Source organism: Anolis carolinensis, chromosome 5 (assembly GCF_035594765.1).
Source record: "Anolis carolinensis isolate JA03-04 chromosome 5, rAnoCar3.1.pri, whole genome shotgun sequence".
NCBI lineage: Eukaryota > Metazoa > Chordata > Lepidosauria > Squamata > Dactyloidae > Anolis > Anolis carolinensis.
The window spans coordinates 83011325-83025336 of NC_085845.1; the positions used below are offsets into that span (position 1 = coordinate 83011325).

At 38.5% G+C, this 14012-nt stretch overlaps 1 protein-coding gene across 1 annotated transcript in view; it reads left to right on the forward strand.

Moving 5' to 3' along the window:
* lamb1 (laminin subunit beta 1) overlaps positions 1-14012 on the forward strand; it is a 100606-nt gene that overhangs the window by 45889 nt on the left and 40705 nt on the right. Inside the window, exons 14-21 of the mRNA XM_016994011.2 lie at positions 917-1075; positions 1981-2108; positions 2334-2454; positions 3965-4169; positions 5712-5855; positions 6535-6766; positions 11119-11282; positions 12336-12560. Coding sequence (XP_016849500.2) covers positions 917-1075; positions 1981-2108; positions 2334-2454; positions 3965-4169; positions 5712-5855; positions 6535-6766; positions 11119-11282; positions 12336-12560 — 1378 coding nt within the window. The remainder of the gene's footprint in view (positions 1-916; positions 1076-1980; positions 2109-2333; positions 2455-3964; positions 4170-5711; positions 5856-6534; positions 6767-11118; positions 11283-12335; positions 12561-14012) is intronic.

A 14012-nucleotide genomic window follows, 5' to 3' on the forward strand; every position in this document is an offset into this window, starting at 1 on the left:
TTTGGATTCCCAGATGTTACTAAACGAAAGCTCCCGTCACTTTTGATTATCCACCATGTTCTTGGAAAATGGGAATTGCTCCCCAACAGCACTTGTGAGTGAGGTTAAAGGACATTTTGAAGTCAGACGTCATATCTACAAGCCTTGTTTCTAAATCCAAGCCCCACTATCTGTTAGGGATTCCTCTTCTTCAGAAGAGGAAGGGGAACAGAAAAGTGTTCATGAATCTGAGGGTGAGTTGGAATCTGAGGAGGAGACTTTGCAAGTACCCACTTTTCAGGAGAGGCGAAAGGAAACAGAGCAGAGATGTCGTTCAGCTAGAATAGCTGCCAGAAATGCAGCTGAGTAATTAGGAACTGCCCTAGCAGCTGTGAGGGGACTCAGGGCTATAAAGCAGAAGCAGGTGCAGCCAGCTCTTGCTGGTAACAAACTGTCTCTAATGCCCTCGCTCCCCATGTGCCTGCTCCGAGTCTGCATCTGGATTTATTGCTGTTTCTTTGTCTGAAGTAAGACTGGTCTTTGATTTGGGGCTGTATCAGAGACTAAGAACTTCATTTGCCCTAAGATTTCCTTGCTTCCTTTTGCATTGTTCCACTGAGTGTGCTGTACTTTATGTTTTGCTGAAGTAAAGCAGTTTTCATTTATTTACCACAGTGTCTTAAGGCTGTTCTTGAAAGACAAAACAGGACACTATTCTGACTAAACAGAACAAACTGCGGCCTTCCAGATGTTACTGTATCACAACTCTAATGATGTCTAATGATAAGGAATACAGGAATTGTAGTTCAACATCTGGAGTGTCACATAAAATGATATGACAGTTCAGATAAGGATATTTATAATATATACCGACATTTTTGAAAGATATATTCTAACATACATACAACTATGTATAATGATTTATTTTGTTCCTCAGGGAGTGAGTATTGTGGAGCGTCAGTATTCTCATGATCGGACACCTTCCTGGACTGGAATTGGATTTGTTAGAGTTCCCGAAGGAGCTTTTCTAGAATTCTATATTGATAACATTCCCTATTCAATGGAGTATGACGTTCTGATTCGTTATGAACCACAGGTAAATGTCAGCATTTCAGACCACACTGCTTGTAAACATGTTGTCCAAGGAAGTGGACTTGCTTAATCTGTGTTTTGATATTAAATGCATCTTTTAACTAATCCTTAAGTCAAATGCAAATCTGAATAATTGATTCATTTTTATGCATTAGCATAGTATATGGTCTGTATCACATAAAACCATTTCTGAAATTCTTGTATTTCGGCACGCTAGAAACAGTAAGTTATGCAAAAAAAAAAAAAGATAATATGTACTGTTTTAAAGTTGTATACTGTTTGGGGTATAAGATTGGATGGATTTTTATGGTGATGGAAAGAGAGTAAATAAAAAAGAAGTGTGTAGTTACAGTAAACAGCAGATTTTTAAGGAACATGTCTGTATCTATGTAGAGCTTGGTATAATCCCATGAATGCTTAAGCTCTAATAAATCATTCACTCCAACCAAGTCACACTAAATTTGGTAATTATTTGTAGAAGGTGGAAAAGATAGTGGAATTCTATTCAGGAGTATTCAGAAATAATTCCCACTCTGTTCAATTCAAACTGCTAGGTTGGCAGAAGCTAGGGCTTACAGCAGGAGCTTTCCCCAACTTGCAGCTTCGAACTGCCAACTCTCTGGTCAGCAAATCTTCTGCAGCTAGCGCTTTAACCAGCTGTGCTACTGCAGCCCCCATTTATAATGTGTATAAAATTATACATTATACGTGTTTAGACTTGAGTCCAATTTCTATATTCAAATATATCCAATTCTGAAATCCAAAACCTTTCTGATCCCATGAATTTTGGAATAAGAGACATATATATATAAAGTTTAAATCACTGCATAAGACAAAACTGGCCTACAATGCAGACTACTTCAAAAAAAGAAAGAGATTTTAATGTGAACTATTTGTTCTTTTATTCAGTTACCAGATTTGTGGGAAAAGGCTGTTATTACTGTATTCCGTCCAGGCCAGATTTCTGCTAGTAGCAGATGTGGCAATACAGTTCCTGATGATGACAATCAAGAAGTATCATTATCTCCAGGTTCAAGGTAAGTATCATCCTAAGGGACAAAATAAAGGAACAATAAGCACTTGGGAAGTAAAGAGAGAGAAAGAGATTTGATTCCACGAAATAATGGCACTCAAATGAACTGTTTGTTGTTTATTGATATTCCAGTGATCACTGTGTATTTTATTGTCCCATTTTTGTCAAATATAAATCATTTTTATTTCTGTTTTCCTTTTATTGATGGTGTGCTTTTTTGGTAATACAGATATGTGGTCCTTCCACGACCAATATGCTTTGAAAAGGGACTCAATTACACTGTTCGCTTGGAGCTGCCGCAGTATTCTTTAAACACAGAGTTGGAGAATCCATACACACTCATTGATTCAGTAAGTGTCGGATGACTTTTCAAAAGTACCTGCTATTTAACTTTAGCACTGAAAACACCTTTTCACCTAGCACCACGCCAACGTCCGGTAATTCTATATTAAAATTTTATTGAAGAAAGCAGGTAAAAAGAGAAAAGGGGCATTTCTAAAAGGATCAGAAGAACAGAAAATACAAAACAGCAATAATCCAAAAATGACAAATTATATAAAGTCAAGAGAGTCAAAATCTACAATGGTACTACAAACATAAATCCATGAACTAGAAAACATGAACTTTTCCCTTTAAGAAAACAAAGGCATGGACCAGAACAGGAAACTTGAGGATACTTGGATCGTGAACTAGACAGCAGACACAGACAAGAGAGCCATCCCATATGGCTGAGGCATGAAGCCAACTCCACTTAATTTAAGCCCGTTCAAGTAGCCATGAGATCATGCTGAATGCACCTGGTCCTCAGGGTCTTCTCTCAGAACATCTAATTAATCTATTTTTCACTCTCACCATTCCCAAGCCTAATCTAGCTTCTCAGGAAAACTCCCCATTGGTCGAAGGCCATTTCTCAAGAAAAATTGACCTTTCGGTTCTTTCAATTTCACTTTCCTTGGTTGCCTGGGAATGATCACAGGGATCCAAAGCATCAACCTCATCTGCCTGCAATTATCTCCTAACACTGACAGACGCATCACTTTGAAATCCATCAAACTCCTTGTCCTCTGAAATGTCAGAATAATCATCTGCCGTTTGCTGAGCTGCAACACTTGCAATTATTGCAGAAATCTATAGGAAAATATGCACAGCATGGGGAATGTTGAGAACTGTCTCTAATGTATTGTGTTCACTTGAGACTGAGGCCCCATCTACCTGCCATATAATGTAGTTTGAAATGGCACTATATGGCCAGAGTATGTTCATATATTGCAGCTTAACTGCATCAAACCTCATTGTATGAATCTACACTGACCATGTAATGCAGTTTTAAATGGCATGATTAGGGAAGGGCATTTAAGCTTTTCAGTAATAGAAATTTATTGCCATTCCAGTCTACAAAACCAGGATTCCATAAGATGCAGCAATTGCATTTGAACTGGATCATGGTGCTTTAAATGTCCCCTGAACATCAATTCAAATACTCTTTGGATTACAGCGGACCATTGGTATCCACTGGGGTGTAGTACCAGATCCATCACTGGAGATGAAAAATTCATGGATACTCAGGTTCCATCATATACAATTGTGCCCCATATATAAAATGGATTTTCTTTGGGGAGAGGGGAGGAATATTTTCAAGGCATGAAACATTGAACACATGGAGGTATTATCCATGGATACTAAAGGTTGGCAGTACATTGTTAGAAGACAAAACATATCAACAAACAAACAAAATCTAGTCTCTTTAATTCTCATATAGATGAAAATCTAAAGGAATTGAATGAAAATTTATATTTATATACAAGATTGTGCTGTAAGTATCAATTGATTCTAACAATACCTTTTTACATTATTCCACAGCTTGTTCTCATGCCCTTTTGCAAATCGTTGGACTTATTCACAGTTGGAGGAAGGGGCGATGATGTGACAACAAACAGTGCTTGGGAAACATTTCAAAGATACCGGTGTCTGGAGAACAGCAGAAGTGTTGTTAAAACACCGATGACTGACATTTGCAAAAATATAATTTTCAGCATTTCAGCCCTATTGCATGAGACAGCTCTGGGTAAGGAGGCGTTAGATCTATAGCAGGGGTTCTCAAACTTTTTCAGATGTGGAGCTCTTTTTGAAGCCAAGGTTTCTCGTGAAGCACCAAGAAATGTTTTGGTATTATATTATATATATATATCAAGCATGGGCTGGGCCAGTGGCAGATGGATGGAGTTTGTTTGAACTAATTCACACAGTGCAAATTTTTTTTACAATATTTCAAATTAAGAACAATTTTAACCAACATAAACTTAACAGTATTTCAGTAGAAGACCCCTAGGGCCAACCCCCTTCTGACAGCCAGGAAAAACATAATCAAAGCACCCCCAAAATACTTTATTGTAGTAGTAGTAGTAGTAGTAGTAGCAATAATAATAATATACATCACACAGTCTTAAACACTCGGGAAGTGTTCGACTTGTGATTTTGTGATACGAAATTCAGCATATCTATCTTGTTTGCTGTGTCAGACTATGTCGTTGTGTCAATAATAATAAAAATAACAACAACAACAACAACAACAAACAGCTGTGGAAAAGAAAAAAGTTTGGATTATTGATGTCACCATACCAGGTGACAGTCGAACTAATGAAAAACAACAAGAAAAATCTAACCATTATGAGGACCTCAAAATCGAACTGCAAAGGCTCTGTCATAAACCAGTACAGGTGGTCTCTGTGGTAATTGATGCACTGGGTGCCGTGCCAAAAGATCTCAGCCGGCATTTGAAAACAATAAACATTGACAACATTATGATCTGTCAACTGTAAAAGGCCACCTTACTGGGATCTGCACGCATCATCTGAAAAAACATCACACAGTCCTAAACGCCTGGGAAGTGTTCAACTTGTGATTCTGTAATACGAAATCATATATATTTTGTTTGCTGTGTCATAATAATAATAATAATAATAATAATAATAATAATAATAATAATAATAATAATAATAATAAGTCCTAGACACTTGGGAAGTGTTCGACTTGTGATTTTGTGATATGAAATCCAGCATGTCTATCTTGTTTGCTGTGTCATACAATAAAATAATAATAATAATAATAATAATAATAATAATAATAATAATAATAGCATAAACCCTAGAAGAGCTGGAGCACTCACAGAGCCCCTGAGCACCTCTAATAGAGCCCCAAGAGCTCCTCGGAGCACAGTTTGAGAACTACTGATCTAGAGCATTGTTTCAGAGGAAGAAATTGTGACACCAGCTCCAAAACAAACCATATCTAAACAGCTATATTGGTGGCATATCTAAATCAATCAAAATTGATTATATGAAGCTATATAAGGAAAGGGATCAAAAGTAAAACTGTTAAAACTTGGGAAATTTTAAATCACAATAGGATTTATCCATTTTAATTTGCTTATGTCCACACCATCTATTGCCCTTCTGCCAATGCTAAAGCCATCCAATGTTATTGCCTGTGTCTATCTTATCAGCTGTTCATAAGCCAGTCCTTCAATAGTACCGTGGCATCTCACTGTTGCTGTCTACTTTTTTGAGTTGCAATGCCTCCACAATCTGTCTCTTTTGTTCTTTTTTAGCTTGCCAGTGTGACCCTCAAGGCTCAATAAGTTCTGTATGTGATCCCAATGGAGGCCACTGCCAGTGTCGGCCAAATGTTGTGGGGAGAAGATGTGACAGATGTGCTCCTGGCACATTTGGATTTGGACCAAGCGGATGCAAACGTAGGTTGTTACTTTTCAGACTGGCAAGTTTTGTTGTATTTTGATCTTGCTTGAATAAGTTGTTAAGGAAGATGAAAGATCTTCTGGACTCTTTATTTCAGTACATTTTAAAGAATCCTTTTGAGCTTGGTAAGATAAAGCCACTCAGCCTGTAAATGATTGTTTTTAAGTCACTCCAGTCTTCTAGAGTAATAAGCGAGTGAATGTAAACACTTTCAATGAGTTGTTGAAGGCTTTCATGGCCAGAATCACTGGGTTGCTGTGGATTTTCAGGCAGTATGGCCATGTTCCAGTAGCATTCTCTCCTGACGTTTTGCCAGCATCTGTGGCAAGCATTTATTTATTTATTTTTATTTACGGCATTTATATCCCACCCTTCTTACCATGAAGGGGACTCAGAGTGGCTTACAAGTTATATGTTCATATAATATATTATATTATTAGCATAGCACAATATTAGTATTATATATTACTATATTGTACTATACCACTATACTGCAATATTATTAGCAATATTACATGTAATATATAATATACAGTTATTATAATGTATTATTTGTATTATACAAATAATCCTCAGAGGTTTGTTCAGAAGTCTGTTGGAAATGAAGCAAGTGGTGTGTGTGTGTATATATATGTACATATACAGAAAGTATCTCTTTGTATTTTGTCTTTCAAGCCTGTGAGTGTCACGTCCAAGCTTCTGTTAATGCCTTCTGCCACCCCGAGACGGGGCAGTGCCACTGTTTCCATGGGATATATGGCCGCCAGTGTGATAGATGTTTGCCTGGTTACTGGGGTTTTCCAAGCTGCCAGCCTTGCCAGTGCAATGGCCATGCAGATGACTGTGACCCATACAGTGGACAATGCTTGAATTGCCGTGATCACACCTCTGGCCACAATTGTGAAAGGTACCATTTCTTTGGTGGTTAATTGAAATATTTATTAAATAAAGAACTACTGTTAAGGCAATATTTATCATATTTTATTCTAAAATTTGAGTGGGATATTAGTGTATAAAATGTATTAGTTTTTGATTATGTAATTACAGTCGAGTCTCACTTATCCAACATAAACGGGCTGGCAAAATGTTGGATAAGCGAATATGTTGGATAATGAGGGATTAAGGAAAAGCCTATTAAACATCAAATTAGGTTATGATTTTGCAAATGAAGCACCAAAACATCATGTTAGACAACAAATTTGGCAGAAAAAGTAGTTCAATACGCAGTAATGCTATGTAGTAATGACTGTATTTATGAATTTAGCACCAAAATATCACGATATATTGAAAACATTGACTACAAAAATGTGTTGGATAATCCAGAACATTGGATAAGCGAGTGTTGGATAAGTGAGACTCTACTGTACAATGAAACTTGGAGTTCTTTGAACAAGACAAGATTAGTTTCAGTGTGCAACAAAGCAGACCCTGCTCTGTACACTATTTGCCTCTTGGCCTTACAATATGCTGCATAAGTTTTATCTACTCTTTAAAATGGACCACGTCAACCTCGCCCTGACTACTGGTTTCCGATCCCTCGATGAAATATTCTGACTGTAACTATGTCTATTTTAACTGAATTGTTTTGCTTTCTTTGATGTGTTTATTATGTTTGCTGTGTTTCAAGTTGTTGTATGTTGTTTTGACAATTGACGGTTTTTGCATACATGTTGGAAACCGCCCTGAGTCCTCTCGAGGATATGGATCTGTATATAAATAATAATAATAATAATAATAATAATAATTATTATTATTATTATTATTATTATATTACTTCACATACCTTGATCACCTGAAGTATGGGTTCAAAGCTAGGACATAATTCCTCAGCTTCCTACCATAAGGATGAAGCTGCAGGTGCCTAATGTGTTTTGACTGTAACTTCCATTGGCCCTGTCCATTATAATCCAGGTATGGTTGATAGGAGTTGTAGTCCAGCAATATCTGGGGGGTTGCATATTTCCTATCCCTGGCCTGCGGCGGCGCAGCGGGTTAAATCGCTGAGCTGCTGAATTTGCTGACCGAAAGGTCAGCGGTTCAAATCCAGGAAGCCTCAGCTTCTGCCAACTTAACAGTTTGAAAACATGCAAATGTGAGTAGATCAATAGGTACCGCTCCGGTGGGAAGGTAACGGTGCCCCATGCAGTCATGCTGGCCACATTACTTAGGAGGTGTCTATTGACAACACTGGCTCTTTGGCTTAGAAATGGAGATGAGCACCAACCACCAGAGTCGGACACGACTAGACTTAATGTCAGGGGAAAACTTTTACCTTTACCTAGCATTGGCTACCTTTGCAGAAAAAGAAAGACTAAAGTTAGACTAGTAAAGTGGGAAGGTGAACTGTATGTGGAATGTATCCATCCACCATTTTATAATCATCATCATCATCATCTTTATGAGTTTTATCCACAAAGTAGATTACGTTTTGGAATTAAAAATGAACAAAGTATAGGAGAAAGCATTTACCATATGCAGTTGAAAGCCACATCCAAATACCACATTTCACGTAGTCGCCATTCAAATCTAGGCACTTACCATAGAGATGAATGAGCTTTGCAACTCCTTCCCCACTAAATTCTGCCGCTTGCATCTTCAACCAGCCGGTCACCCCTTCCCACAGCTGCACAGTGTCGCCAAAACACTGCGTTGCCAGCCACACCCCAATTGTTGGAAACAAGTGGTTGAGGACCCAAGCGGCAGAATTTAGTGGGGAAGGATTTGCAAAGCTCATTCATCACTATGGTAAGTGCCTAGATTTGAATGGTGACTACATGAGATGTGATATTTGGGTGTGGCTTTCAACTCCATATCGTAAATGTTTTCTCCTATACTTTGTTCATTTTTAATTCCAAAACGCAATCTACTTTGTGGATAGCCCTCGTATATTCCGCTCTTCTTCTCGATGTGACTCAGAGTGGATTACAGTATTTAAACCGAGACAGGCAAACATTCAATGCCTTGTTACAATGACAAACAATGTGACACACATACACAGACAAAGGCAAAGACTTCTCCTTTCATTTCCGGCTCTGGGAGAAGGTGCTCTTACTCTATTTCCAAGCCAAGGAGCCTATATAGATACCTCCTGATCATGTGGCTGACATAACTGCTTGGAGCGTCCTTGGAGCGGGACCTATTGATCTACCCACATTTGCATGTTTTCAAACTGCTAGGTTGGCAGGAACTAGTGCTAACTGTGGGAACTCACTCTGGGCCCCAGATTCGAACTGCCAACCTTGAGGTCAGAAGTTCAGCAGCACAATAGTTCAATCCATTGTGCCATTCTTTCATATTCTTCACCTGTATTAAATTTTAGAATATAAAAAAAACATTCAGTGAATGTATTTGTATAATTTTATGGCAGTATTATTCTAATGATTAGATAAATTTGAAAGTAAGAACAGTGTGATAGAAGGACAAGAAGTGCTATGGTACATAGCAAAGTATAAGATCCAGAATGGTGCTGCATGATTCTGCACTGAATTTGTCCATTTTGAACTATTGGGAGTGGTGCAGGAAGGCTGGCTTTTATTCCAACCTAACAATGCAATAGGCTAAAAGAGAAAAGGGGGAGGATTTAACAGTGAATTAGGACTTGCAAAAGAAAACCGCTTTTCTGGTAAGTTGCACACAGAGGCCCCTTCCACACAGCTGAATAAAATCCCACATTATCTGCTTTGAATTGGAATGTATGGCAATGTAGACTCAGATAACCCAGTTCAAAGCAGATATTGTAGGATTTTCTGCCTTGATATTCTGGGTTATATGGCTGTCTGGAAGGGCCCAGAGACTGTTCAAGGATTGACATCTTATTAGGTCTCAGTCTTTTTTTTTTTGTTTGTTTTTGGAATATTTTTATTACATTACTATTAATTTGTTACAAAGAAAAGAAAAATCTTTACAATTCATATAATTAAGTCTTTTCCCTCCCCCAGTGTTCTACCCGTTGTGCTCCCCATCACTGGAGTCCATTTCTTTATAGTCCAACCAGAATCTCATCTCTTCTGGTGGGGGTTGATTCCCATCTTCTCTCCTTAATGTCTCTTCAATAAATTTCTTCCATATGCTTTCAAAATCATTTTTCTTCCTTAGGCCTTTTTTGACATTTAAATTGCATGTTAACTTATCATTTATTGCTAATTTCCAAATTTCCTTGTACCAATCTTCTATTTTAATTTCCACCTCCCCTTTCCAATTTCTTGCTATTAATAACCTTGCAGCCGTTAGCAACATTGTTACCAAATTCTTTTCATTTTCTTTCCATTCCTCTGTATTATAAATAGATAATAGTATAGTCGCTGGGTTTATATTAATTTTTTTCTTCATGATACTCTCTATTTCTACTATGACCTTTCCCCAAAAACTCTGTACATACTTGCATTCCCACCACATATGAATATATGTCCCCCTTTCTTGACAACCCCTCCAACATTTTTCTGAATAACTCTTATCCATATTATGTATCTTTATTGGGGTCAAATACCACTTCCATACTATCTTGTAGTAGTTTTCTTTTATTCTAATTGATAAATTTTTGAGGTGCCTTGCTTTCCATAATTTTTCCCAATTTCTTTCTCCTACTTTTATTCCCAGTTCTTCCTCCCATATTTCCCTTGTTAATATCCCTTTCCTCCCACCTTTAATCTCTATTAATATTTTATATATCATACTGGTTATCCCTTTCGGATATTCATTTCCCTCTTTAGTCTGTTCTTTTAATACAATATTTTCAAATTTTGTTGGTTCTCTTTCTTCCCAGCTCTTTCTTTGCCAATTTTGGAACCATTGATCTAATTGGACATTAGGTCTCAGTGTTACCAGTCCTTCAGAGTTCTCTGATGGCTTGGTTAAGGGTTGAACTGTGGAGTGTTTTGCTTTGGTTTAGCTAGCGGCACGTGTGTGGAGTGCTTCTGTAGATGCTTAAAGATAGGGTTAAGAAATAAGCCTAGGTTTGTGCTGCCAAGTATTATAATTGGATTTCCTTACAGATATGTGACTCTTTCAAACTTCCCAGAAATCCACATTAGTTAGTGAACGAACGTGTGTTTATATGAAATGCAAAAAGTAATCGGTTTGGCTTGGCTCCTCTTCCACTAAAATCAATGACAAGCCAACAAAAATATCTCTAAAATAGTGTTATTCAGCCTATGGGGCAAAGTGAAAAATCTCACCCTTGGTTGTTCCCATTTTGGCTGTGCAAATATATGTCCTTTTCTTTTGGTATACTTAGCAGAACTTTGTGTCTTGTAAAACTAGATGCCTTGGGGGCTATTATGGAGATCCTGTCCTAGGATCTGGAGACCATTGTCGGCCTTGTCTTTGTCCAGATGGGCCAGAAAGTGGACGCCAGTTTGCCCAGGGTTGTTATCAGGACCGCACAACCTTCCAGGTGGTGTGCATCTGTGAAACTGGATATAAAGGTAGGACGTCTTTTGAAAGTAATGGCAACTAAGGTCATTCATTTGTGCACACATCCTTATGAATGTATACATGGGGATTGTTATAGTCCCAAATAATTTATGAAATTTAAAATCATATGGAAGTATTTTGGAATTGGTTATTATGTTTGTTATTATACCTGTAGGGCCTACGATCCATCGAGCGCTCAATGCTTTAGGCCCAGCTCGCAGGGCCTGGTGCTTTGCTGCCCAAGGCCTGAAAATGTTTTGTTTTTTTCAGACCTTGGATGGAAAAGCCCATTTGTATAGGTGCCCATTTCCGTAAGCGGAAACGGAAATGGGGCTATACGAATGGAACAAACAGAAGCTGTAAGTAATTCCATACTAATGCACAACCCTAATTATTAATACGTTATTTCCATTAAGTTTATTCAACAGCAATTTAGCTTTGTTGCTGTAGAGTAGTTGCTCTTCACTGTTGTCAAGTCAATGGTGACCTAAGGTGAATCTCCAAGTCCCTTTATTATCAACATCTTTACTCAGTTCCTTCAAACTCAGGGCCTTGGCTTTCTTGATTGAATCTACCCAGCTTTCATGTGGTCTTCCGTTTTTCCTACTGCATTCCTCTTTACCAAGCATAGGGAGATGGCATCATATCAAGTTTTGGAACTTGTAATGAATTATGAGTAATGATACCTCCTTTTGACATAATCTATGCCGTGAATTTGTATCTGCTTATGAAGGCCTTCCATTTGTCTTTTTAGAAGTTTTTCTTTCCTTCCTGTATGTTAGCCCCCTTCTACACTGCCATATAATCCAGATTATCAAAGCAGATAATCCTCTTTGAACTGCATTATATGATCTACACTGCCATATAATCCAGTTCAAAGCAGATAATCTAGATTTTATATGGCAATGTAGAAGGGTCCCTAGTTTCTCTAAACACTGCCTACCTTGTTGCTTTGCCAACTGAGTTGGTCTCTTTCTCCCCTTTGCCATGTTTTTCCTTTATGGCTAATGATTTTCCAATCATTCATCTTAAGAGATTTCTTCCTTCTCTCATTTCTTGAACAGGGAGCAGATGTGGTGAATGTGCTGCTGGTTTCTTTGGAAACCCTGAAGAAGTTGGTGGGACTTGCCAGCCCTGCCAATGCAACAACAACATCGACTCAACTGACCCGGAGGCTTGTGACAAGAGGACAGGATTGTGCCTGAAGTGCTTGTATTACACAGAGGGGGAAAACTGCCAACTGTGTAAACACGGCTATTATGGACGGGCCCTTCAGCAGGACTGTAGAAGTAGGTGAAGTCAGCAACTGACTAGTGAAATTATCCAGTTGTTTCTCATCTGCTCCTGAACTACGTTTCTTTACAAACTTCGCGGATATTTTTCTTAGGTCTGGGCAGGAATAGAGATAGATCTACTCTTGAGTTGCTGTGAGTTTTGTGGGTTGTATGGCCATGTCCCAGAAGCATTCTCTCCTGACGTTTTGCCCACATCTATGGCAAGCGTACTCAGAGGTTGTGAGGTTTGTTGGAAACTAGTCAAGTGGGGTTTATATATCTGTGGAATGTCCAGGGTGAGAGAAAGAACTCTTGTCTGTTTGAGGCCAGTGTGAATGTTGCAATTGGTCACCTTGATTGAATAACCTGGCAGATTCAAAGCTTGGCTGCTTCCTTTCTGGAGGAATCCTTTGTTAGGAGGTTTTACTTGGCCCTGATTGCTTCCTGTCTAGAAATCCCCTGTCTTCTGAGTGTTGCTCTTTATTTACTGTACTGATTTTAGAGTTTTTAATACTGGTAGCCAGATTTTGATCATTTTCATGGTTTCCTCCTTTCTATTGAAATTGTCCACGTTTGTGGATTTCAGTGGCTTCTCTGTGTAGTCTAACATAGTGGTTGCCAGAGTGGTCCAGCATTTTGCGTTCTCAAATAATATGTGTCCAGGTTGGTTCAGCAAGTGCTCTGCTATGGCTGCCTTCTCTGGTTGACTTAATCTGCAGTGCCTTTCATGTTCCTTGATTCGTGTTTGGGCATTGCTCCATTTGGTGGTCCCTATGTAGACTTGTCCACAGCTGCATGGTATATGGTAGGAAGCAAAATCCACTGCTTGTGGTGATATAAAAATAATCAAACAAACTCAATGTATATCCAAAAAACAGGACTGTCCCAATCGTATATAAGTAGAAATCAGCGGTTCTTCTCTTGAAGTATAAGGACAAGTTTTTCATGTGAGTAAATGTCCTGTTCTTTATTATATATGAGTAGACTCCAGTTTCCATATAACTTGACTCAAACCTGCAACCGGTTTCGACTCACAGGAGTCTTCGTCAGGCGGTAGGGTTTAAATAAACAGAAAAACCAGTTCTTTCTCCCACCCTGGACATTCCACAGATATATAATTCCCACTTACCTAATTTCCGACAGACCTCATAACCTCTGAGGATGTCTGCCATAGATGTGGGGAAAACGTCAGAAGAGAATGCTTCTGGAACATGGCCATACAGCCCGGAGAACTCACAGCAACCCAGTGATTCTGGCCATGAAAGCCTTCAATGTACTCTAAGTTTGATTGATTTTTACCAGAACCCAAAGATCTACCAGATGCATGCACTTAACATTAAAATAATCTGAGCCAAGGCATTTGTTCTAACCACAGCAGTTCATCCCTATAAAAATGCCTTTCCTGATTGTTCCCCAGTTCTTTGCATTTTAGCAACATGTGGTCTGCCTTTGTTAAACAATTTGAAG